The 27618-nt window shown below is 42.8% G+C and overlaps 1 protein-coding gene across 1 annotated transcript in view; it reads right to left on the reverse strand.

Moving 5' to 3' along the window:
- The window catches only part of CFAP300 (cilia and flagella associated protein 300), a 44001-nt gene extending 22415 nt beyond the window's left edge, over window positions 1-21586 (reverse strand). Inside the window, exon 1 of the mRNA XM_087757786.1 lies at window positions 21115-21586. Coding sequence (XP_087613912.1) covers window positions 21115-21447 — 333 coding nt within the window. The 5' untranslated portion in view covers window positions 21448-21586. The remainder of the gene's footprint in view (window positions 1-21114) is intronic.
- Window positions 21587-27618: the final 6032 nt, after the last annotated feature.

Genomic DNA, 27618 nt, shown 5'->3' on the forward strand with positions numbered 1-27618 from the left:
TATTTGGGAATAGTGAGGCCGTGCTGTCAGGCTCTTCCCAGTGGAAAATTTAAGGAAAGAACATTGTTACTTAAGGAAGTTATTTTTAAAAGTCCAGTAAAGCAAGAGGCACCTTGCAAAATTGGGGGAATTCCCCGCCCTTCGCAGGGCAAGCAGTGAGAGCTGAAGGCAGCTGCACATCTCACGCTGTATCCTTCAGCAACCCACCCCTCCAAAACCAGCTCTCACTTTGCTGCAAATCTCCAAAAATGTCATTTTCCCATTAATCTGCTGCTCAGGCTAAACAGCAGCCCTGTTTCTAAGAAGTTTAGCAGTGGTTTTGTTTGTTTCTAATAATAATAAAAAAAAGCTAAATCACATTCGATTTGATTAGAAAGCAGAGGAGAAAGGTGCAGCATGCCATGATGGCGGGGAGCAAAGCTGAAACTGCCAACACGCACTCCCTTGTCTCATCAGCCTCTAAAAGACGTCCTACAGATTTAACTTGTAAGACATGTTAGTCAAACGGGCTTGTACCAAAGGAATCCAGAAGAAACAGCTATCATAAGCCTGTTAAGAAACCCGGTTTTAACATAGTTTCAGTAGAATTCATTGCTCATTACATACTCAGTAAATTTTGTAAAAGAGCGCTTACACCAGCGGGCTGTAGTTCAGCAGACCAAGTCATTGTGTAGCAGCTACGTGACATCTAAGGAGCCATTCCCCTGTATCTTCTCCATTCTGTTTTCTCCTAGTGTCTTCCCACACGCTTCCATTTTGTTTTCCCAAAAATTTTATTTACGGCTAAACAACAATAGAAAATAAAGCTACGCAATACTTGAAGATGTTTAAACAGTAGAGGCAGTTCAAGAAGGGATAAAAAAAAAGTGTGCCTTTCTTCTTAGTATTTAAATATGATCTAAAGAGGCGGCACCTGAAACAAATTATTATAACCTTATTCTCAACACATCTCCACCTACTCCAGCAGTACCCCATGTGTTAAATTCCTCTTGTCACTAATATTACTAGCCAGAGATTAAATAGCCAAAGTGAAAGAACTGGTTTGGGCAGGGAGTGATGCTTAGCAACAACTACCAAACACATAAATTCTCAATTTCGAGTTGTGCAGACTCAAACACAGGAGTAAAAGAAAAGAGTGAAACTTTAGGTCTTTTGGGGCAAAAATTCCTACTGACTTCAGTGAGGATTTTCTCTGATTCAAGTGTTGAATCAACAAGCATATGCTTAAATCCCACTGAAGTCTAGAGTTTTTAAATGCTTTGATGCATCAGGAGTAAGGAAATGAGTAAGGACTTCAGGACTGGCTCAGGAGAATCAGGGCAGGAAGCTCTAAACTATGGAATTAATTTCTTTAATGTTGTGCCATCTACCTATCGTAGTTTTATAATTCAACATTTCCAGTTTTAAGCAGTTTACAATAATAAAAGTTAAACTGGGACTTCCAGTTTAAACACTGACCTCATTATCCTCTGATGTCATTCACAACAGCCTGAAGTAGAAAGTCAGGAACAGTACTCTTTTAAACACAAACATTTAACCTGTTTTTTAAAAAGGTAAGGATTTTATGGTCTCACAGAAGATATTTGGAGGGCAGAAGATATGTTTTTCTGCTGCAGAATGAAGTCTTGTAAGTATATATTATTAAGCAATAGTAGTCCCTCGCTTTTGACTAGACTAATTTTCAGCATTGTTTGTTTTTCACATATTTACTTATGTGATTTTGAAGAGTTTTACAGTCGTGAAGAAACTGTGGGCCTTAAGTGCAAAGCAAACAAACCAGCCTTTCCAGGGCAAACAAAAATCAAGTGACAGAGGACCAGCCCTGTTGCATCTTTGCGCAGTGCATCAGTCTTTAAGGCAAAGGTCGGGTGGTGACGGAGCGGCAGCCCGTTCCAGTCGGGGAGGTAGGGAAGAACCTGAACAGCAGCTCCTCCCTCCCTCCTGCAGAAGTCTTCACAGCATCACTGAGGGATAGTTAAGCCACATGAACTAGCCGAACAGAGGAGGAAAGGGATAATTTATCAGTATAAATCTGTGAAATAAATTAGTCTTCCCGGTGTTAAAATACTGTAGGAAAAGTCTGATGGAGAGTAAATTAAAGTCCAGATCCTGCATCTTGTCTGTAATGAGGACTAGAACCCCCCAGAATAGAAAGCATTGTACACTACGGTGAAGCTCAGCTCCCGCAAAAGACGTACGGGGTATCAATGTCCAATCTAGGCACTTGCACCGATAAAAGACTCCAGGTTCAATTCTGCGACAGAGACAGAAGCCAGTTAGAAGTCAATTAAAAATATCTCTAATTTAGCAAATAGGAAAGGCTGTGGTCCATCTGAATTCCCCCTTTTCTCCATCCCCACCCCATATGTTGTCCTTCAGTAACCTAAGGCTGCAGGGCAGGAGTCCCTGTCCGCTCCGGAGCCAGGCTCTGGATCCTCAGGTGAAGGCAGGCACCAACAGCTCTGCTTGCAGAGAACTGCTAGAGGGTTTCTTTTAAAACACAACCAAAGAGTTCATGGCGGCTACCTTTATACCATGCACCTAGAGCCCCCACCAAGGAAGAAGGAAATCTGGATTTTAGCCTCTTTCAGCATGAGGAAGCTCGCAGCTTTTACATCTAAAGTGCCTCAACTACTAGGGCTGGTGTCATGTCCCCTGAGTTAACCTACCACTGTCCTAGCAAGCTTATTTCTGGATTGCAGTGTCAGGGCCCTGCAGAGACTCAGCATCCACTTTTCCCCAGCGATGTGGCTGCCTGCACTCAAGGCCTTCTCTGCCGTAACCTTGGGTCAGATTGCTGCGAGAAGAGCTGGGTGGGACAGAGGTGTGAGACACCTCGATAGCAGCCTCATCCTCTTGGCTTGGGAGCTGTGTTTCAGCCCCAGCTGTTGACCCTGCTCCATGCTGGAGCTGCGTAGCCAGCATGCCTGCGCCTGGCCATGAACCCCGCTGATCCTGCGCCTGACCTCAGACTCATCCTGTCTCGTCACTACTGGCCTGCTGGTCCGGACTCGCGGCTGGCTGTGTGATCACTGTCACCAGACCTGTTCCGCTGTTCTGGTTGGGGTGCTGTGGGACGGGGCTGTGGCGGGGAGGGCCCTGCCCTACCGGCCTCGCTGTCACCCTCAGCTCCCAGCTCACCCCATCTTACACAGCAGCCCACTCTTGCTGCTGCCTGACACACAGTATGCGGGAGAAAGATGGTTGTGTTTATGCTAGATTTGTCCATGTTGCCTGTTTTAGTTTAATCAACTCGGTATATCTGAGTGACTGATCCATTAATAACCTCTGCTTCCAAAGGACGTGTGATATATTGCTTTATAAATGTGATATATTGCTTTATAAATGCAATATATTGCTTTATATGTATGTTACAGCCTATTATGAGGCGTAATTCAAAAAGCAAGGCCAAAATAGATAATTTACAATTTGCATCATAAAAAGTATTTAGAGATAAGTAGCAAAGAAAATATGTGAGCCTAATATCAAAAGTGAGTTTAGGCATCAAAGCCTAAATTTTCTTTGGTCCTCAAAAAAGAAACATGAGATGCTGTAGATGCACAGTAAGAATTAGAGGGAGGCTCAGGAAACTCAACACAGTGTGTGTGACACCATCCAGGCCCATCTAAGAGGGAAACAAAGAGGATTCATGCACTTACATCTCATTTCTCTTATACAATTTACGGACTCCCCTGGAGATTCACTGCCTTAAAGCTCTCCTTTGAAGGCTGCTGTCTAAACACCATTTCTCTAAATCAGATATGGGTTGCTGTTTCTTTCCAACCCAGCAGAAGAGAAAAGGGTTACTGAGCTGCTATTCCTCTTTTCAAGCAGTACATGAGTTGTTCATATACACAAGTAGCAATTGAGATGCCCAGCTTCAAATTCACCCTATGCTTTGAGACTTCGGCACTATACCCCCTTTCTTCTAGGACCACAAGCCAAAACCACGCAGCGTACATACATAGTTTTCATATACGGTTTACATACAAAAACTTACAAGGCATCTGGGTAATTGTATCTCAGAAACTCTTTCCCTATGTAGAAAATAACATTTTACTATAGTAGTTAGAGAACAGAAATTTGTCTCTATAACTTCTTGGTTAGGGCCTTTAGGAGGGAGGAGGCACCTCTGGGGCCTGTTCAAGTGCCAAAGACTGTTTATTACTTTTATCCAGTGACTGCCTGGCTGATATGAAATATTGAAGTAATCTTGGATTTAGGCATGCAAATTCTTCAGCAATCCTATTTTAAATGTTTTTTACTGATTCTGACTAATTGGTTTTTTTCCTTATTATTTGTAGACAACTGTGTAGGCATACTGCAAGGTGTTCTGTTAAGTTACCCAGCACAGTTTTACATATATATTAAGAACTAAATTTTGCCTATAGACATACTTTTGTCTTCATTGATTTTTGATGGTCACATCTCTTCTGTTGAAAACAAATTCCTTTAAAGCGTAACAGTTCCTCTCCCCTCTGCGGGCATGAGTACAGCAGTACCAAGCTACAGGATGTGCTGTTTTTCTCTGGACAGTGATCAAGGTGTTCGTGGGAGAGACTGAAGTTCTAGATGCTGGAAGCTTGATTCAGTTGCTTGAACTTGGTGTCTGCTACCATTTAAGATCCCTCGAGGGACTGGAACATCTTCATGGGGCTGTCAGATATGACACAAGACCTATGCTCCTCCAGAGTGGTGTCTGGAGGCCAGGTGGGCATTTCAAATGGCACTAGACCGAGAAGTGAGAGCTGAGACCTAGGGGTGTGTTTCAACTTCAGAGACAATTTTAGGTGTCTACTTGTAGACGTTTACAGGTCAGCTAAGCTTCCATTATCATCAGGGGAGATCAAGTTCTTAATTTAATTGCATAGAGAGGCATTTCAGATGCCCAAGATACCTTTCAGATTGCCCCAGATACCCCTTTTCTGATTTTCTGGAATGGCAGCTGGAGGTTGAGTCTGCTCTAAGTAACGATGTATCTGCCAGCTCCATAAAGGTGATACTCTGCTTTGTCTCAGATGGAACTAGGTGGCCATGTGCAGGCATGTGAGTTGAGTCCCAAGTCAGTACTGTCCTTAGAATCAACAGATTTATTCAGCTGATGAGGTGTCTACCATAAGGTGAGCTCAAAACCTTCCTAAACTCCATACTTGAACTCTATTGAATGTATGATTGCATGTATACCTAATGTACATGTTACATGAATACATCTACCCAACGGGCACCTAAAGTTAGGATTCAGGGATGAATTCCAGATGTGGAGGTGCTGGCTGAGGGGCTGAAAAAGCACACCTGTCCCTCTGTTGTAAATTTACTTAATATCCCTCTTAGCTCTGTACACCTTATTCTCCACCTATACTCTGGGTAAAGCATCTAAGACTATTATTGTCCCCACCGGTATTTTGTACATCCCAGTCTAGCCCCACTCCCCCATACCTATGAGCAAATTACAGCTATCTCCAGGATCCCAGTTCCTGTGCGCCTTCCCTCACTCTCTCCCACCTTTGGCACATTGTACCCAACCTTTGGTTACTTTGCCCCTTCTCCTTCCACTGACCTTCAGGGATCTTTGCATCTTATGCTGCCGTCCATGCCATAGCATCGTGTCTCACAGCTCCTTCACTGTATGTACCAAAGCCAGCCAGTTGTTGACTTTTATTAAAAATAGTGGTCAGAAATATCACCACTATCTTTTCCACCATTTTTTCTTCTCTGAAAAGGGCTATATATGATATTATTACTATATGTAAAAGGATTCTTTTTGCATATGTTATATTGGACTACTGAATTAGAGATGAGTTATAAGCATATCACTAATGTATATTCCTTGGGTGCTTATTCTGTTACTTATTCACCTTGATATTCCTTGGCTCTCCTTCTTATCGAATGGGATTTTATAGGGTTTCCATTTTGGGGTTATCAGATACAAAATTCAGTCAGTACCGAGGGCTTTACAAGGAGTCATACTGCATTTGAGGAGTTTATAAAAGGTTTTAGTGAGGAAAAAGGAAAGCTTCATTTCAGAAGGAAACCGAGTGTGCTTCTCCAGCAGGATATATTTACCAAAAATAGTGTTAGGGTGACGTGGGAGAAATGTACACGTGTTGAAATTAGCAAGCAACAAGCCAGGGCTTGCCTACAGTATTGATTTTACACTGAGAGGGATACATCAGTGAGAAATCTCAATGTAGCTTGACATGAATGGTTTGAAATTGGGATATTTAGGACCCAGGTCAAGGTCACAGAGACCTTGATTTCTCTCCTGCAGTGCAAGTGAGCAGAGTGTTTACGAACATGTCCCATGTGTGCAAGCTACCCATCAATGGACTTTGCTTCAAAAAATTTACCTAGTGAAAAAACAGGATGGTCTCAGCTGCTGTAAAAGTCAAAGGCTATGAAGGGTTAAGCCTAACTGCATTTTTTTTCTGATTGAGAGGGTGGGGTTAAGGCAAGGGGGAGGCTATAAACATGTAAGATTTGGAATGTAGCACTGTTGCCTAACAAGACCTCTGTCTTTGACATTAAATTCAGTCTTTTTTTCAGGGCTGGCAGGCAAAGCAAGTTCTATTGCTCTCTTAAAAGCTGGGTAAGAGGTCATGTGACTTGTGCTTTCATAAAAATAACTTTTATTGCAAAATCCAGTTTCCTTTGTCTGCTGTTTATACTGTTTAAACAAAGTTTATGAAGTGTTATATAATAAGGTACCCAAATGTCATCTTCCATTCAGTCTGACAAGCATCCTTCATTGCATAATCACGAATCTCAACCTAGGCCATCTGAGAGGCTGGCAATCGAAGCCCTGAACCAGTCTGGGAGGGAGGAGAAATTGCTGTTTTCCAATTTGTTTACTAAAATGATGAGGTCTTTCCTGAACTGCAATATTTGTTCTTTGACCTTTATAAAATGCCTTATGTTTCAGAGTTTATTTTAAACTATTTAGTCTAAATTGCCATGCAGATTTTTTCTTGCTATTGTTTTCAATTATGTAAAAAAAGCTAGTCTATTCGGTTCTTCCTAGAAAGGAAAGGAGGAAAAGATGGGCTCCACTGTGAATTGCTTCTCTTGGGCTTTGGAGAACTGAAGTCAGTTCCCAATGTGACCACAAAGCTTCTACTGCAATTTATGCAAGTAATTTAGCACTAGACCCACAAAGGACATAGAAGGTAGTGGTGTTGGGCTGAGATGCCCATCAAGATCCAGATTCTTAGTTACATGTCTGTGCTCCCACTTCAAAATGTGAATAGTTACAGAGATCCCCCCAAAAGCCCCACTCTAAGCAAAAAGAGTCCAACTCCTGTCTCTGCATAGGACAACCCCAAAATTCACACCGTATGTCTGAGGGCATTGTCCAAATGCTTCTTAAACTGAGATGTGACCTTGGATTAAAGTCTCCCTGATTTTGGTTGAATACTCTGGCCACTAATTCTACGGTCATTTTTATGCTCTTCAGCCCAACAAGTATTACGCTTCTACACAAAGAGAGTCAGTTTCAACAGCAAGACTGATGGAGATCTGTCGTATACTGCCATCTGATCTGGAAGTTATAGAATCATAGAATCGTTAAGGTCAGAAAAGACCCTTAAGATCATTGAGTCCAACCATTAACCTAGCACTGCCAAGTCCACCACTAAACCATGTCCTCAAGCACCACGTCTACCCGTCTTTTAAATACCTCCAGGGATGGAGACTCAACCACTTCCCTGGGCAGCCTGTTCCAGTGCTTGACCACCCTTTCGGTGAAGAAGTTTTTCCTAATATTTAACCTAAACCTCCCCTGGCACAGCTTGAGGCCATTTCCTCTCATCCTATCACTCATTACTAGAGAGAAGAGACCGACCCCCACCTCGCTACAACCTCCTTTCAGGTAGTTGTAGAGAGCAATAAGGTCTCCCCTCAGCCTCCTCTTCTCCAGACTAAACAACCCCAGCTCCCTCAGCCGCTCCTTATAAGACTTGTGCTCTAGACCCTTCCACCAACTTCGTTGCCCTCCTCTGGACACGCTCCAGCACCTCGATGTCCTTCTTGGAGTGAGGGGCCCAAAACTGAACACAGTACTCGAGGTGCGGCCTCACCAGTGCTGAGTACAGGGGCACTATCACCTCCCTGGTCCTGCTGGCCACACTATTCCTGATACAGGCCAGGATGCCATTGGCCCTCTTGGCCACCTGAGCACACTGCTGGCTCATGTTCAGGCGGCTGTCAACCAACACCCCCAGGTCCTTTTCAGCCAGGCAGCTCTCCAGCCACTCCTCCCCCAGCCTGTAGCGTTGCATGGGGTTGTTGTGACCCAAGTGCAGGACTCGGCACTTAGCCTTGTTGAACCTCACACAGTTGGCCTCGGCCCAGCGATCCAGCCTGTCCAGGTCCCTCTGCAGGGCCTTCCTACCCTCCAGCAGATCAACACTCCTGCCCAACTTGGTGTCATCTGCAAACTTACTGAGGGCGTACTCGATCCCCTCATCCAGCTCATCAGTGAAGATATTAAACAGGACCGGCCCCAGTACTGAGCCCTGGGGAACACCACTTGTGACCGGCCACCAACTGGATTTGACTCCATTCACCACCACTATCTGCGCTTGGCCGTCCAGCCAGTTTTTCACCCAGCAAAGAGTGCACCCATCCAAGCCATGAGCAGCCAGCTTCTCCAGGAGAATGCTGTGGGAGACAGTGTCAAAGGCCTTACTAAAGTCCAAGTAGACAACATCCACAGCCTTCCCCTCATCCACTAAGCGGGTCACCTTGTCATAGAAAGAGACCAGGTTAATGAAGCAGGACCTGCCTTTCATAAACCCATGCTGACTGGGCCCGATCCCTCGGTTGTCCTGCACATGCCACGTAATGGCACTCAAGATGATCTGCTCCATGACCTTTCCTGGCACTGAGGTCAGGCTGACAGGCCTGTAGTTCCCCGGATCCTCCTTCTGACCCTTCTTGTAGATGGGTGTCACATTTGCTAACTTCCAGTCATCTGGGACCTCCCTGGTTGACCAGGACTGCTGATAAATGATGGAGAGTGGCTTGGCCAGCTCCTCTGCCAGCTCCCTCAGTATCCTCAGGTGGATCCCGTCTGGCCCCATGGACTTGTGAGCATTCAGGTGGAGGCAATACATTAATAAACATTTCTCCTACAGGTAAAATCCAGCTTTACCCACACAGATGAAAGGATAAGGGTAACACAGCCACTGGCTCTCTTGTTTTGTGCAGTATTCTGTCTGCCAGGAGAGCTCTGGGAATGCTTACTGAATTGGGCTTGGGAAGTCACATAAAAGAGGAAAATCTATGCTTTGAATCCTGATGATATTTAGGTGTAGGACAGATGTTCCACAAAGTCAAAATTAAAGTGATTGTAGGCTTGTCCACAAAAATAAAGAAAATACTAAGAAAAGAGGTTTTTTTGGAAATTTTTTTTTCTTTTCTTTGAAATTTTCCAACTGACTGGAGGGTTTTGTTTTCCTCCATGGTTTGTTGTTTTTTTTTTCACCTCCAGGTTTTGCTGTTTTCCTCCACAATTATGACTTCCACAGCAGCCAATAGACTATCAGCCAAGACATTTATTTCTAGAGGTAATGCCAGTACCTCCTGTCATGGAAAAGGCAGAGTAAGAGGATGTTTCATGCAATTTGACCTGCTCAAAGTGAGATTAAGAATCTGACAGAGATCTGGTGACAATGGGTTCCTTGTAAGCATCAGGCGCTGTGGCTGTCCTTGTTCACCTCTGCGAGTTCAACTCTAGGACACACAAACATATCTAGGGACCTAGAGATAATAAGTGCTTGGAAGCAGATTGACACCCATGTAAAAGTCTGAAGCAAAAGGTTCTTGTTATTCTACTCAACCTAAGAGACAGGCTATAGCAACCAGGACTAATTGAAGAGTGATGGTAGCCTTTCAAGGATATCTATTTTGGATGCATTAGGGCAGCAGAGCCTGAAGTCAAGAAATATAGGGTCAATTTAGGAAACATGGTGATGTCAAAACCGTCACTCAGTTTGAACAAAAACTTGACATTTCTACATTTCCTACAGAAGAATCAGGAAATAGGTTTGGAAATAGGTAACTATTTTGGTTTGAGTTCCAGGAATTCTGTGGTTAATTCTCACCTGTTGGCAAATCTGGGGCTTTTTGTCAGTGTTGGAGAATCTACAGGATTTCTAGTAGTCAGGAAAGCCCCATGGAGTCTCCCAGGGCAGAGCTGAAAGTCTAAAACTTGGGTTCCACAGCTTATGATGGAGGTCACCAAGCGTCCAGGCATCTTCCTCAGTGCCAGGGTGAAGCCCTCATTAGAGTTAGAAATTGTAGGCTCTGGGAACAACAATACAGAGTTTGGAAATCCAGATCTACCTGCACAATAGATCTGTCTTGAATTCGCAGGCCAGGGAAGATCAAGCTCCTGATTATCCTACCAAGTGTTTTTTCGGTGGCATAAAACTAGGAAGGTTTTTATTCAGAACCCTGCATGAGTTTTGGTAAAGTTGTTTTTGATTCATACAAATTGGGATTATCTAATGAAAGCCTGCTTATCCAAAACCTCCAGTTATACAACAGAATAAAATAACACATCAGAGAATGTGATTGCTATGCTATCTTTGCAAACTTCTCCTCCTGGATCAGTTGTTTTTTTCTTCTCTGTTTTCTGTTCTAAGCTGTTGTGGTTTGCTGTGCAGTGTTAAATACTGATCTCCTGACAGGAGTAGGCCTCAGAATCCATGAGGAAGTAAGCAGTTCCTCTCCCCAGATGCAGGTCCAAGACGGCAAGGAGAGCGTGGAGCTCTTGTTTCTGGGTATGAAATGTGTGGCCTAAATCTTGTACATGGCCTCTGGTAGGAAACCAAATCAGAGAGCTCACCACTTTGTCTACAGATGCCAATAGACAAGAAGATATGTACACTAGTTTGCTTCTGTAATTTATCTGTTGAGAATAAATTTGCACCTGCAAAACAGTTGAACAAAAAGGCTGCTGCAGATCCACAGTAAGTATAGCAGGACAGTATGCTTTGCAACTGCAAAAAATTCTTCTGGGATCTGTCTTGATATTGTCTTCCCCACCAGGTGTTTACATCTCCTTTCAGTCCTCGGGTCTTACAAATCATGCTGTGTAGTTCGAACGTCAGCATTAATCCCATCTTCCCTTTGACTCCGTTGTGAAAGAGTCAGCACAAAATGAATGAGGTTCCTCTTAGCCTTCCAAAGGAGTGCACATGGCTCAGTTACTAAAGCAGTACTGTCCTGATGGAGAAGTGACAAACTCATTCTAAGATACAGGCCAGGTAAGGGCCTCACTTGTTTGTCATTCTGCACAGGATCATTTGAATAAAATTATACACAAATGCTTTCTTAAAGTATTTCCAAGAATGTATACCTTTTACTTGGAATAACAAGAAGCCAAATTGAGCCAGAAACTATGAAAATTGATGGAAACCAATCCGTTCCAGCCCCTGCAAGAGAGACAGGATTGTCCTTCCTATTCAGCAGACATGATGAAGAATAAATAATCTGCTTTTATTCCTTAGCAATGAGTCTGAAAGAGAAGTCACAACGTTTTACTTTTGATTTTAATATTTTCTGTATTTCAGTGTCTAAATTAAAATTCTCCTTGCTTGAGCTTGCATTAAGAAGTGATTGCTAAAGGTTTCAACTTACAAACTTCAAAATCAGAAGTCCTGACAGAAGGATGCGAGGTCACCGTCTTCTTCTGGATACATGAGTTACAGTGCCCGGTCTGGCTCCCAGAGGGAACAATGGGATCGTTGCCATTTTCTCTAAAGTTGCAGTTGTCTTCCTAATCATGTTGTAGTTCAGCTGAGGAATATTTAGACTAGAGGGGTAAATGTTTGGATATTAAGACCCTCTTAGAAAAAAAAAAATGGATCAGGGAAGCAACCTTTAGAAAAATGATTTATATAACAGTAGACCAAGAGATCCTTGCCAAAAAATAGACCAGTTGTGCCAGACGTGTATAATAAGAGTTTGTAATCTGAAGGAGAGGTGTTAAGGGTTTTCAAGCCTGTACCCAAGACACAACAAGCAAGGAAAGGATAAGGTGCTCTTAATAAACCCATAACTTCCTTCAGAGCTTACAAAATCATCTTTTGAATGCGTTCAGAATGGTACACAATCTGATGCTTTATAATTCTAGCTAGAGATCTCCATACATTTCAGAAAATATTATTTAATTTTCTAGAGAGCTTGTAAGCATTTCCTTATTCCAGAAGCACAAAGAGAAAAAAAGATTTTTCCAAAAGACTGTTCTAACAGAACTTATTATGGCTGACAAGCCTGGAGTTGGCTGTAAGGTCTTAAGGTCTTTTTTTTTTTATTATTTTTTTCCTTGAAAGGTAAATTTAAGTTAATTCATAAACAAGCTTTGCTACTATGTTTTTTATTTGTTTTTGGTTGTGTTGGGGTTTTTTTGAGGCTTTTTTTTATTTTTTTTTTTCTTTTTCTTTCCTTTCTAGCCATTTCTCTTCTCCATTTTAGGTCCCTGAAAATGTTTCAGATGCTATTCCCACTACAGTTATCGAGTTCTGCCTTTTAATTCAACAGCAGAAGGACTGGAGTCATACATATTAATCAGATGTCAATATCTCAAGATGCAAATATACCATTCGGTGGATAATTAGGTTTTCAATCTTAATACATAATTTTAAAGAACATACTTTTAAAAGTTAGCTTTAGAACACACATTGAGAGTTAATAAGGGAAAAGCAGAGTCTTCAAGGAATAAACAAGGGGTCTCAGGAAGCAATTTTTTATACCTATATATTTATATCCTTTTATTTGTCATAAATTAGATCAATGATGCCAAATATCCTGTGAACTGTAATTCTGGCAAATCATCTGATGATAAGATAAATTTGATTAAGTTGGAAGTACTGAGGATCATGTTAGATGGGTAAGGTGGCCCCTGCATAGAAGTATTCAGAGGTTAACAAAAAACTTGAAATGCATTGGCATCTAGTTCCCTAAAGAAATTGAAAAAATAGTCAAAGTTAACTTATCCCCATTCTTTATGCAGTTAGCATGCAACTTAAAAGGTTGGAAAGCTCTACCTCTTCCCCTCTGGGGAAAAATAAACATAAAATTAAAGTGAATGTCCTTCCTAGGATCCTGTTTATTTTGAAAATCTTCCTTATTCCAGACTTTTATTTTACCAAAATCAACATGTTGACTATGTCCTAGTGAAGCATTGATACTAAACCTGAACGCTCCTTGCAACATTATCAGGACAGACAGATTTCTCAAACTCTCATCCCCTCATTGGACAAAAGCTCTTAGCTAGACAATACAACAGCTTGATTTGCGGGAAAGGCGGTGTTAAGAGCCCTAGCTTGGCATTAAATGGAATCAGGATTGTTTGCTCCTTTTCATCTCATTGAACATACAGACTCTTTGGCTGTGTTTATACGGCTGAGTTGATTCAAGCCTTGAGGCTGAATAGCACTGACTGGCTTGTGTCCACACTCCACAGGGTCAACTCCCTCTACGACTGACTTCTCTTAGTGACAACTGGAGTGGTCCAAAACAGAGTCAAGGGAGCACTAAGAATTAAGCAGTGTGACAATAAGTGTGAATGCCTGAGCTTATTACCTGGTCCTCTTTCATTTAGCAGTATAGATACACCCTAAAGAAAAAAATACCCAGTTGCTGGGAAAACTTAAAAACAAGTGACCAGAGCAACAGTGCCGATGAATCCATTAGATGTGTGAGTCTACAGGGATACGTGTCACAGCCTGGGAAGAGGGCTCCTCCCTAGGATTCTCACTTGTATTCATTTCTGGAGAAGCAAAGCAGAGACCTGCTGCTCAAGATAATGGTCACAGCAATCATGGATCACGAAGAACTCTGCTGCAGCCATGCTCACAAGGTCACGTGTACCTTGGTATAGGTTAGGCAGCTATGCCTGCCTGCACCCAAGGGCTGGTTGCCCCTCCTGCATGTATGTACACACACACATATACATACGAGAGACAAAATTCATATGCATATACATAGATATACAAATGGATATATGAAATAGAACGAGCACTGTGCGTCAGTTTGTATAAAACCAGCTTGTGCTATGGCACTCAGTGTAATTTTAAATTGCTGCTAAGAAATCTTTCTGACAATGGAGCCATTGATTTGAGTATGGTCCTTTTAAGATGTTGCCCTGGGCTGCTGTTGGGAAGCTGCTTCGCAGGCTGCCAGATATGTCTTTTTGTTGTGTAACAGCAAGGGTGGCTTAGGACATGAGTCCATCAAGAGGCCTGCTGAAATACTGGTTAGTCAGGGAGAAGCCAAATCCAACATGAGTCACACTTGTACTGTGTCTTCATGCAGTGTGGGGGTGGGACACTGGCACACACCATCTCTTAGTCTCTGCCTGGTTCTTCCCAGCCCAGGAACAACTGAGCTTGCTCCAGAGCGGAGCTTGAGGGTGAACTAACACTTATGCAGCACGGACATTCAGGAGATAAGACATGGGCACAAAACTCTAGCAGACACCAACAAGACACTGTAGATGTGCTTTTTGTTTACTAAATTTTAAATAGCTTTTTTTCCTATGTGTTAAATCTTCCATCTAGAGTAACTCAAACCTTTATAGCAGAGTTGGTCAGGTTGGATTGGGAAAATTATTTAGGAAACATTGAAAATTCTGCCTTGAAAGTTTGAGTCTAGAGACTCGGGAGGTGTAATATCAAAACTCCACTCCAGTTTAATATTGAGCATGCTACTGCAATATATTGTTTTCCCTTGATATGCTCACAACGTGATATGATATTGAAAATACAGCCAATTATTCAATATTGATGGCCATATTATCTTTGTTGAAGTTAAACCATGTCCTAGGGCCAGAAACATATGATCTGGCTGCTGATGGAAACTGTAACCCACATTCACATAGCAGTATGTCTGAGCCAATGTATTTTATTAGACTCTTAAACCACCTCTGTAGCTACACTGGGAGCATGTAGTAACACAGGGGGTGGGTTTAGGCACTGACCTGTTAATGGTCTATACAGTTTAACTGGCAGCACAGTCCCTGGCATGGTACGGCCTGTGCCAGCTGGCACTTTCCCAGACAGTGTCCAAGCCCAGCTTAGGGCCTGGCACAGTCCTGGGACTGTTCCCAAATGCAATATGAACAAAGCCAGCTGCTTCAGGTGGAAAGAGAGTTTAGCTGTGTGGTTGCAAGCTGTAGCATGCCACTTGCTTTTGGAGCTAGAGAATTGGCTCTGGTCCAGTTTATTTACTGATAGAGATACAGCCAAACTGGCCTATGCAGAGTCAGCTTAGCTTCTGCACACCCAGTATACCAGTTGCACCGGACATGTCAGGAATTAGGATGCAGAGATTTCAAACTTTTAGGTTTAGGTTTAGAAACACATTTTTTTTCATTTACTTGTGGAATCTCAACTCTTCAGTTACTTGGATAAAGGAGAATTGACTGCAAGTGAACAAAGTTGTGTCTACCGGGACATGACCAGTTTGGCCAGGATGTGCCAGAGGGTGCATTGGTGATGATCAAGTTCTCATTTAATACATCCTTTTGTAGCTAATTTTGGTAATCTCATCTTGAGATCTAGTTAAAAGACAGTATGCCAAGAGAAAAAGTGAAGAGAAGTCAATAGACCTCTTCTGAGTCTGTCTACAATGGCATTCATATCATCTGCCTTCTACACAGTGCTTATGTCTGACCTAGTCTCTAAGCTCTCTTTCAAGTCGTTGGAGACAAACAGGCACTTTAAGGAACTGATGCATCTGACCTGTTTTAGATACATAGGGACAGATGAATTGTACCTTAAAATGGTCTATTTATCTCCAGTTGTTATAAAGGAAGCACATGGCAATTATCTCACACAGAATTTCTACACATCTCCAGGAGACATACAAAATTTCTAATTCCTCAGTCTACAATGGGACCGTACAATTCTTTTTAACTTTTCTTCAAACTTTCTGAATAAATCCATACGCAGCAGCAGTAGGCCACCAAGGGATAGCTTTTGGCTTACATCCAGTGGTGGCCAGGCAGTGAAGGGTAGCGGTGCAGACCGCAGTGGGATGCAGGTGACACACAGTGGCCCAGGGGGACAGCTTGGGGCCCTCCTCAGCACGCAGCAAACGCAGCGGCCACGGACCTGGTGGGACCTGGGCTTTGCTACAGCTGCAGATTTACGGCATGTTAAACCTCGGGCCACTCAGCTGCCAAAGGAAACATGAGCGGCCACGGTAGTTACGTTCTTTGTAGGAAATGAATAAGCACAAAAGGGCCATCTGATACCCCACACGCTAATGTGTGAGTACTGTCTTATTAACGACAAAAGAGAACAGGCAGAGATGTGAAATCTAGTACTCCTGCTTTTTAAAGTATGTTAATAACTCTGCCTTCCTTAACCCTTCAGTTTTTCTCTGCTCCAGAAAAAAAAAAAATTTTAGATTCATTGGGTTTAATATACCTTGAATTTAATAGCACCAGAAGGATCTTAAAATGCTGTATTAATTATGGGCCAGATGTTGCATGCAGTGCCAAGCTAAATTGATAGGACTCTTCAGGGCTGTAAGTGCTGTGCCGCAAAGTTTTGTGTTCGTACTCAGCTCTCAGGGGAAGGGTAACATGGCTGGCAGCTATGTCCCACTGAAAGAGAATTTTGACCCAGGCAGACAGGGAAAATCTGTATGATTTTAAGAATTATGTTATTTGTTAAAGCCTTTTCGACGTGACTTCTGGAAAGGATTTACACTTTGGCATTCAGGAACTGAATTAGGCATTTCCATTGGATTCACCTTGATCTGCTGCAATGTGCTCTGTACATTTATTGCTCTTTTTGGGTGCTGTTCCAATGCTGTGTGTGTACTTGGTTTATAAATCATACCTGAGATTTTCACATCTTTCCAAAAAATGTGAACACCCAATTTCCATTAAAATAAACGGGAACTTTAAACCCTGTCCCTTCAGATGTCACTAAAAGCTTCTGAAGCTGCCTTTTAAAGCCTTGGACTATTATAACATTGTACAAAAATTACTCCTTTCAGTATGCTGAATACTTTATTTCACCTTCTCTCCTTCCAAAATGAAAAAAAAAAAACCCACTTCTTTTGATGATTTCATGGCAGCATATTTGCCTTGAATTTGGATTATTATCAATAACACAAAAACCAAATGAAAGTATTCTGCAGAGAGCAGTGCCACTTTTCTTCAGAATGATCCAGCTTTTACATTCAAAGGAAAAGTAATCTCCTCCTATATTTCTGTATTCCTAGCTCATGCAGCAAGGCACAAAACTCAAGCTTTTTCTTGGCTCCTCATTTTGTAGAAGACACCAATGTAAAAATAAGTATGTAATGACAATATTAGCAACATATAATAATATAACTATACATATACAATACAGTATATACACTATAATACTTATTACCTATATTTTTATATAATAATATGAGAATATTGGACAATAGCTTTTATAATGCTCCCCCTCCCTGTGGTGTAGGTCCCCAACATTTTGGAAATCTGTGAGTTACAGATTCTGAGCTATCAGCATGCTGAGTGACTAGGGATATCTGACTCCCCAAATGGCACCTGATCTATTATACCCAATTTGGTCTATAATATAATCATACTTAACAAATGGCCATTTGGATTTAGTGCCTCCTAATAATCTCCTTCGTCTAAACTTTTAATCAAGAGATTTTGTCCTGTATATAGTTTCATTTAAAAATCTTTGATATGACCAATAGGGAACTTGAAAAGTGCTTTCCTGGAGCAGCCTGTTTGTGTAAATGCTATGAGCCAAAAAGGTCACCTGCAAAAAGCGGTGAAAGAACCTTAGTATTTATTGCTCTTGTTGGAATAACTGAGCCCAGGTGATAGGACCTCAGAAAATAGACCCTTGAGGACTTCTGCAGAAAGATGGTACTGACTTTCCTTCATGCTGTTCTGGTGTGGGGTTGAAAGTATGAAGTTTTCTTCTGTATGGAGTCTCTGTTCCTCCATTAATGGCAGATGCAGAACAACTTAGAACTGGTCTCGAAATTTCTTTTGGTATTGGATGCAGAATGGAGATGAGCCACTCTCAAAACAATTTCAGCATACTTTTCTGTACATTATTCAGGCAAAGTTTGCCCTGATGATGTTCTCATCGTTTGGGTTGCTATAATGCAAAACTACGCAATTATATTTGTACAGCGTCTCTCAAACAGTGTGTACCCCATAGCATTCTCAGGAATGAGATGAAAGAAGAGATGAGGCTGAGTCTGCTCTAAATGCCAATAAAAACTAACACAAAGCTAGGGACAGTATCCTCTCTCCATGCATGAAGGACAGTTGCATTGGACCCTCCATGGTGAATAAAGTAATACATTTAGACCACAGCTGTGCGGGAGCCAGTTCAGTAGATCTGGCTGTTGAAATTACCACGTGTGCCCAAATGGCTTTCGGCAAGCTCTGCACCTTGCTGCAGGGTCTCCTGGGAACGGTGCTGCCCATAGTTAGCTCAGTTGGCAACTCCTCCTCCTTTCCGCTTCTCTCTCTCCCTGCCTGCCAAAGCTTGGATCCAGAAGTCTGCCTCTGGCCCTGCAGCCATTCTCCTTAGGTATTGATCTGGCAGTGCATTAAAGACAATAACAGAGAAAAAAAAAAAAAAAGAAGAAAAAAGAATAGGCCTAAACTGAAAAGAAAACAAGCTTATTTTAACTGCAATGAGAACTCCTTGAGATATTAATCTATGTAGCCACCATCTGTGTATCTGTGGAGTCCCATGCAGAGCCAGAGGCAGTTTCCTTGTTGGAAATGGTCTCTGTGCAGTGTTTATTATCGTGGCATCTCCTCTCCTTTCCTGTCATGCGCTCACGGCCAGAAAAAGCATGAAACATCTACCTCCCTGAAAAGAGGGAAGGTGGGGGGGTATTGTGAGCACACAGGGGCTCTCCCTTTTGCAAGTATGCATTTTTTATCCAATTACTTCTTTGAATGTCCCCTGTCTCACATCACTTGGGGATAGCCTGGCAAACAGCACTGTTGCGTTTTTACTTCCAGTGCTATCCATGAAGAGGCTTGTGAGTCAGAGCCCCGAGGTGCCCCAGGTCCCAGCCCTGGGTATTAACTAACATGTTCTGGGCTGTGAAGTAGAGCTGAGCCATGGGGATGCAAATCTCCAGAGATGGGGAGGATGAACAGATGAGGTCTGTGACTCCTTAAGTGGCCCAACATTGGGCCATGGTTGGACTCGATGATCTTAAGGGTGTTTTCCAACCTAAATGATTCTATGATTCCAACATGAGCTGTCAGAGCTTGTGAGCAAGGGGCCTAATAGGGGTTCAACGGCACTGAGATTGGACCATGCGGTTGGACCGTGGCAAAGACAGACTCTGGAGAGAGCTGTTTGTTTATTAAAGTAGTACGTAGCCTCAATAAGGTTGGAGAAGTCTTTTATATTCCTCTGTCCTAATTCATTGAGATAACGAGACAGCACAAATGCTATGACTATTGGTGTGTGTATATATATATATATATATATATATATGAGTGACTAGAAGCCAGGAATAATTATTTAGTTCTCTGAAGGATATTAACCTCTGGGAAGATTCCAAATGACATGCACATATCTAAGTGGCTAAATAAGATCAGGACACAGGTCCAGTGCCTAATCCATACCCAAAGTTTGGTTCCTGCCTGTGCACAGGAATGCTGCTACCTGGGGTTAACAGACTATCTGGGCACCAGTCCTAGGTCTAAGGCATTTGAGAGCCCAAGTCTACATGTCCCTGAGTATACATGCTCTGAAAAATGAGGTACCCTTAAAGTACACCTAACAGATCCAGGTAACATGGAACACCCATCAGAGCAAGGTCGGGGTGGAGGAGGTGGCCCTGGTTGCCTTTTGTGTAGGGGTCTAATGGTCAGAGCAGTCCCTCGGCCAGTGAGTTTGCCATAATGAGTTGCTCTTACCAACAGGAGCCTTTCTGTCAAGTTTATCTTTTTCAAAATCAAAGTGTGTGGATCTAATAACGTGGCTCTTGCCATTTTGATTGAGTGTGTGAATACAATATATGATTGAAGAAAACACATTGTGGAGCTTGATTCCAAAGCTGAGGCCAGAAGCTTCTGCATAGCGTCCTCCTGCATAAACCCAGCCCTGCTTTTCCCACGCTGGGGCTAGGTCCTCAGAAACATGGAAAGTGCAGTTTTCAGAGGGGAGGCTGGGTGATCCTGCTGTAAGAACTGCAGTAGGAAGTGTGAATGGCACTGAGGGCTTTCCAAGAACGGAAACACAGAAGACAATTGAAAACGGTTTTTTTGGTTGCAAAGATTTAACAAAGGATTCATTGCTTTAAGCATCATCTTATCAGATCGTTGCACTTTGAGAGAGCTTCAGTAGCTGGAGTAGAGCAAACTCTCTGGATTGTCTCTTCCAGTCCTTCATACTAAAGGAAGCGTAAAATGCTGGAAATCAATTGCACTTGGATAGGAAATGTGTAAAGGAGAACTTCCTTGATGGAAAGTAAGATTTATGGGAAGTGTGGCTGTTGTGGGAGATAAAGACTAGTTAATACATTTGGGGGAAAAAAAGAAGGAAAAGTTCACATTTTTCTGTCACTTAACACCAAACGTTCAGCCAAAGGAAAAAAGGTACGGTTTAAACACAAGACTGCCAAAGTTAGTTAAAGCTTATCATTCACATATTGCCTAGAAAATGTCATCCATTACTATCCTAATTATTCCATATTTGGGCTGTCTGGCATTCAGCAACAAGTCATTAGCAAGACAGAAAAGCTGCTATTGCAGTGCAGTCTGAACTCTTCTGGAAAAAGCTTGCAAAACAACGGATAGCACAGAAAAAGTGAGCAAGATGTTCCTATTTCCCCAGGCTCACCAGAGAGCAAAGGTACGTGATACGAAGCGGAGATAACCTGAATCCATTTCAAAATCTGTTTAAAAAATGAAGGTTAAAAATACTGTGCAACTGCCTTCTATACCAGTGAGGCCAGGAGCTAATTGACAGGCTATTGCATTATTTCTTTTAATCTCTACTGGTTCAGGCAGAGGAACCCAAAAGGCAGGTCCAGCTACAGTCCCACAATAGGATGTAAGGATGATCTCCATTGCTAATTCAACATGCAAAGGTTCAGCTGTCTTACCTTTGCTGGGGAGAAACGTGTCCTCTTTTCACAGAACAAATTGCACATAGCAAAGACAACGCTGTCGATCTTCACAACACCCACGTTCCCCCATGCCCCTGCACTGCATAGTGTTGCTCTCTTTCTTTCTGCGTGTGATGTGGCTGATCCATGTTCTTTGCAACAGTAGATGCTCTTTAGCAGCAGTTTTCCATGTTGTGGAGCTGGCAGCTGTCTGAAGATTTGCCCGGCATGTTTCTGCTGCCCTGTCTCCTCACCTCCTCTCAGCTGTTTAATACATGTAAACTGGCCATTGCATCGGGGTCTGAGTGGCCTCTCATCTGACCTGTGCATCAGCTGTCTGGGGAACGGAGCTCACGGGAGCATTGCTACAGCACTCGCTATGCAACAGGGCTGCGAATAATGGGCTACTTGCACTGTATGGTTATTTATACCAGCAACAGCACAAAAGTCAGTGCAGGTGGAACTGGGAAGTCACATGCCGTGGTAATGATAAACTGGCCATGTTTCACAGAAGTATGAAAAAATGGTGATGACAGCTGGGTGGCACGTAGTTACTTTGAAGCCAGATGCCTCCTGTATTCCAGATACACTGTCCTTTAATCTCCTGTGAGCCGTGCTGGATTTTGCTGTGCTCTGTGTGACTTCATCTCTTGCCGTGACACTCCGAGACAGCCTCCTGCTGAGGCAGCAGAATTGGTCTGCAGGCTTCAGAGCTGCGCTGTCAACACACGCGGCTGGGCCGGTCTCTTTTCCAGCACGGTGAGACTGGGAAAGAACCTCCGTTTTCTTTTTACTGGTGGTCAGGCCAAATGGGCTGGCAGCATTGTTGAAACATTAATTAACGTGCTGTGCATCCTCTTCTGCATGCACAATGGCTACTCGGCTGCCAGCAAAGAGCAGGTTCCAGGCCATGTCTTTACGACCTTTCATTTAGCACAGAGGCTCTGGGGGCAGCAGGAGGGAAAGGAGCTCTTGGGATATTCTTGTTATTCCACCATCCAGTTCTTCTGCACTGGAAGAACATTCTTTTGGTGATTATGTATGATTTGCAAATCATAAGCTATCCTAGCGTGACTCAGCTGTGAACAAACATAAATATGTGAAAAGGCGTTTTAAGCCGTGTCTCCACAAATCTTTACGTGTAATAAGCTTGAGTGTGATGTTTGATCCAGTAATCACTCTGAGACTTATTAAGGCCAGAGACATAAGCCATAGTAGGTGCAGATTGAGACCACTCTGTATTTGACTAGCTGTTTTCCTGAGAACTTTCTGACCTAAGTGTGTGACAGAAGCTTTCTTTTTTAAATAACTTTATGAATGTTTGCTGGCATGGCAAACTAAAAGAACAAGATACAATAGCCTCTTGGTATAAATCTCTGTTAACGAGATCAGGACTAGAAACCTCATTGTTCAGCTCACATTCTGCCTGAACGCAATCTGCTTCTCAAATTATAAATCAGGGGCAAGACACTGTACCATTGTGTAACCCTACACCCCGGCTCTGGAATGTTTCCTACTCACCAGAGGATTGTCATCATTTCATTTACGAGAGAAGTATCAAACAGGCTTGGGACAGATTTGGTCGACGACCCTCCCTCAGATGAAGACAAATCCCCCCTCCCTTGCAGCAGGGTATTTTTGCAGCAGCAGCACAGCAGCCTGCGTTACAGTGTGCCACATCCTGTAATCTAAAAACAAAAGAGAAAAAGTTATTATGTCTATCACTCTCATAAGCAGTGCTAATTACTAAGGATTAAGAATTTGTTTATGTATGCCCTATATATGTCCATTCCTCTAGAAAACAAGCACGCATATGTGTAATAAGATCACTGAATGGGAAGGTTTCGCTGTGCCTGCAAAGGCGCGTTGTGTGTGCAGAGCCTCTGCCGTCCCCAAGCCCTTACAGCACATTCTGCTTCAGAAAGCAGATCCCTTCTGACCATTTCAGGCAGTCAGAGAGGGACTTCGTCACAGGCTGTGACTGGTGCGGTAATTTCGAGAGGTCTGACGGACATAATTGCTTTCACGTTTTCATCCGTCTTTCGAACAATCCAAGAAAAAGGGGAAAGACTTACTGTACTTGTTACTGGCTTAGGAGCTGTCTAGGAAATCCCAAGCTCGCTCTGCAGCTCCATCAAATGTAGGCCATTATACACTTAACCTAAACACGCAATCTTTCTGGTCAGCCAAGGCACCTTTAATTTTTGGTAGGACTCAGGCTACAAGGCGGCTCTCTGGGAAGGGAAAGAAGTTCACCCTTAGCAGCCTGTGGTCTGTCTCCCTAGTTCTGTCTGCTGTTAAGAGCAATATCCTGAGAGGTATGTGTAAATACTCACCCTTCCCCCCATAGCCCTGCTAGCTGAAGCCTCCCTGGGCTGTTCTCGACTGCTGAGAACGCCTGTGTTGGTACTGCCACAGCAGCTGTGTGCCATATAGCTCTGCCCTCAAAAGGGAGATCGTGGGCATGGGCTGACTAGAAAACACACAGATAAGTGGTGCAACGTGAATAACTAAGAGAAGGTAACTCCAGCAAACCAACCACATGGGCTCTGAAAGCCGTGTTCTCCAGGGCCAAACCCTTTGCCTACAGCTGAGAACAGAGTTCAGACCTCTTGAATAGATTGCGCAAATAATTTTTGGTTTTAATCAGATGGACAAACTGAGAAATCAGAAGGGGAAATAATTCCCACTGGCAAGACATGACCGAAATATTCAAATGGACCTGAAATTAAACATTTCACATAGCTTTAGACTAATCTGATTAAGCTAAAATTAGTCTCAAAATCTTATCTTGAAGTTAAAAGTCAGACTTCTAAATATGACCAGAAATATTTCAACTTTACTGTTTTCTTCTTTTCTTTCACCAAAACTCTTTGCTGAACATGAAGTATTTCAGGAACATTTCCTTCTTTAGAAATAAATGTTTTCATTTATTTCAGTTTGCTTAATGGCACAGTTTTTCTTTTTTATTTTATTTTATTTTATTTTATTTTATTTTATTTTATTTTATTTTATTTTATTTTATTTCTTTTCTCTTTTCTTTTCCTTTCTTTTCTTTTCTTTTCTTTTCTTTTCTTTTCTTTTCTTTTCTTTTCTTTTCTTTTCTTTTCTTTTCTTTTCTTTTCTTTTCTTTTCTTTTCTTTTCTTTTCTTTTCTTTTCTTTTCTTTTCTTTTCTTTTCTTTTCTTTTCTTTTCTTTTCTTTTCTTTTCTTTTCTTTTCTTTTCTTTTTTTTCTTTTCCTGCCACCCTGGAAAGAACATGAACTATTGGATACAGATTAAGTAAAAACGTTGAACAATTCCTTCCCTCTCAAAACAAACACAAAATTAATATATACAATAATAGAGACTTTACATGTAGATTTGTGTCACCCATAGCCAGTTCTGTCACCTGGATCATTGCCACCATTGTTGCTGGCTTGGGATTTATATTCAATATTGAAGGAATCCTGCGGCTATGATTTGAAATTAAATTCCAAAAACGTTGTGGAGTCATCTCTAGTTATATGGGGCCAAATTCACTCTGGGTGAATTCTCTTTTATAAAAGCAGTGGTGTTAGAACAGGAATCATTATGAGCCAGACTATTATGAATATTGTGATGAGGATGATTAAAGGGTATGGAACCTTCTGTCTACTTTGTCTAGCAGATTTAAGTGTTTCCGTGTATTTGATGACAAGTGAGTCTGATTATTCCCACACACCAACAGCCACATTTTAGATGCCGCTCCCTGTATTCTCTCTGCCCATACTTTGCTGATTTCTTTTCAGTGCATTGGCATTCCCGTTTTGCCTGCAGAATTTGACAGCATCACTCAGGTTCTCCTCCCCAGCAGGAGCTTTGCCACAGCTTCTGCAACACAACTCAAGACTTGTGTGCGAAGTACTGGCCTAATACAGGCAAATGCAGATTTCAAGGGCGCCTTTTAGTCTCAAATGCTTTGAGGTACCCTCAGTCCTAATAGCCTCTGGTTATATAGAACAACAGTGTTCAGTGCTGCAATTTTACACAAAAGGTGGCTGCCCCCAAACACTGTCATAAAGTAAAGGTTTACTTGTGCCCCTTTTTGCTGCAAAACATCGTGTTTAAAATGTGGAATACAGCCATCAATAGTGGCTCTGCAAGGGCTTTCATCCCTTCACAAGGGTGCAGTTCTGTTTTCCTGTGAATTCGGTAGCTACAGAAAATACTTTTTCCCCATGAAAGCAAATAGGCCAGGAACAGTGGCTGGAGGAAGAAGGTCTCCAGTCTCTCCTAGTCCTCCTCTTCCCTCCCATTACCACTGCAGTTCTTACCGTAGAATCACAGAATGCTTTGGGATGGAAGGGACCTTTAAAGGTCATGCAGTCCATCCCCCCTGCAATTGGCAGGGACATCTCCCACTAGATCAGGTTGCTCGGAGCCCCATCCAGCCTGACCTTGAATGTTTCAAAGGATGGGGCATCTACCACCTCTCTGGGCAACCTGTTCCAGTGTTTCACCACCCTCATTGTAAAAAATTTCTTCCTTATGTCCAGTCTGAATCTACCCTCTTTTAGTTTAAAACCATTACCCCTTGTCCTATCGCTACTGGCCCTGCTAAAAAGTCTGTCCCCATCTTTCTTATAAGCCCCCTTTAAGTACTGAAAGGCTGCAATAAGGTCACTCCACAGCCTTCTCTTCTCCAGGCTGAACAACCCCAGCTCTTTCAGCCTTTCCTCATAGCAGAGGTGTTCCAGCCCTCTCGTAATTTTTGTGGCCCTCCCCTGGACTTGCTCCAACAGGTCCATGTCCTTCCTACCAGTTCTTGCCACCACCAAGACCTTATCAGCCAGCACAGGCAAGGGCCTTGCTACCTGGTGCCCCTGGCTGGCAGAAAGCTCCAGAAGAGGATGGAGAATCAGAGTCTTGTTCAGAAATCCCGGGCTGCTGTGGCAGCTCCAGCTGCAGCCCAGCCACTCCGTCTCCCTGCCTGTCCCCGCCAGCACCGAGGACACAGCACAGTCCCCCTGTGGCTGCAGCTTCACCCATCCCTCGCATCCACAGCACCTTCGTGGCTGTCACCACTGCCTCCAGTGCCAACCGCAGGCAGGGGCCCTTCCCACCCTGACCAGGAGTCACCCTAAAACCTAGCTGCAGGCGCCGTGGGTGGTGGCTCTTAGCCTCTGGTGCCCTCCCAGATGCAGAGGCAGATAATCTTCTTCCTGGCAGCGGAGGCTGCTGCACAGGAGATGGAGGAGAGGGTGGACCTTGGCAGCCGTGCTTTCACGTCCTGCAAACCCTTGATGGGGCGTAAAGATTGCGTTTGCCTCAGCCCCCTTCTTCTAACCCTGGTACTCTCCTGCCTCTGGAGGCTGCTTGTTGATGACACCCTTGTCTGGCTCTGCTCCACTGCCTTCTGCAACCCGTTTGGGACATCCTCCCTGGCTGCTGCCTCGTATTCGCTGATGGGCTGGAGACAGCGCTGCGTCTACACCACTGTTGTAACTTTTCCTGAGTAGAGCTGGGAGGGGTTTATCGTTACACACCCCATACAGCCACAGAGGGGTCGTGCAGCTGCCATCTCGTGCTGAAAGCTTGCCTGCATTTGACCCTGGAGCCTTAGTGCTTGTTTGAAGAGCTCTGATTTGCACAGTGTTCATCACAATCAGGTTTGCCTGGGCATTGCAGTAATATAAGTAAAATATTATGCCACAGTAATATAAGTAAAATATTATAAAAAAATAATTTTCTTATAAATCCATGATTAATGGATGGGCCAGTTTACTCAGAGTGTTGCGGCTCAAGGAGCAAATTAGACTAAGAGGGAAGCTGAGTGTAAAGCAGCAAATCTCTTTCCAAGACGAGGAACATGTTTGCTTTCTGTGAAATGTGAAAGTTTAATCTAATGAGTGAAAAATGAAGTTTGTCCTCTGGCTCCCCTGTATGACTTCCTGAGACCTATTGGTCTTTAGCTTTTTGCTTAAAGTACACTTCGTCACGTGGGCAAGGATATCTGCTGAGGACGCGGCGTTACGCTTTGGGACCATTTGCATGTCGCTCTCTGTAAACGCTCTGAGGTGCAGTTGCACCCGAAACCACCCCTGTGGGTGTTGAATCGAGTTGAAATTCAGGCACATAGGTGCACATTTAAAGATGGTTTGTGTTCTCTTTTTTTTTTTTTTTTTTTTTTCTGTTAATTTAGGCTTGTATTGGAAACCATAACTCTAACCTGGTTTTCATGTTTTCTCTTCATACTAAAATTTTATTATAGAAAGAACATGGACTCATTTCTTTAAAAAACAGCAAAAATGGTAAGCAGAGTGGAGAGTTTTTGAAAGAAATCTGAAGTACCCAAATTTTAATATGTTCGTGTCTAAACCAAGCCTGTTAATTTTAACACAGTTACTTTTCTTCATACTTGAAAAATAAAATTAAGCCTTTTTTTTTTTTTTTTTAATTTCTATGTGATGACTAGAAAAGCCTGGAAGCATCAGTCTGAAGAATAACCATCCGCTAATGGGAACAAAAGAACGTGTTGGCT

The sequence above is a fragment of the Nipponia nippon genome, unplaced genomic scaffold (genome assembly GCF_047370975.1).
Source record: "Nipponia nippon isolate SJK-2023a ecotype South Korea unplaced genomic scaffold, ASM4737097v1 scaffold_2, whole genome shotgun sequence".
Classification (NCBI taxonomy): Eukaryota; Metazoa; Chordata; class Aves; order Pelecaniformes; family Threskiornithidae; genus Nipponia; species Nipponia nippon.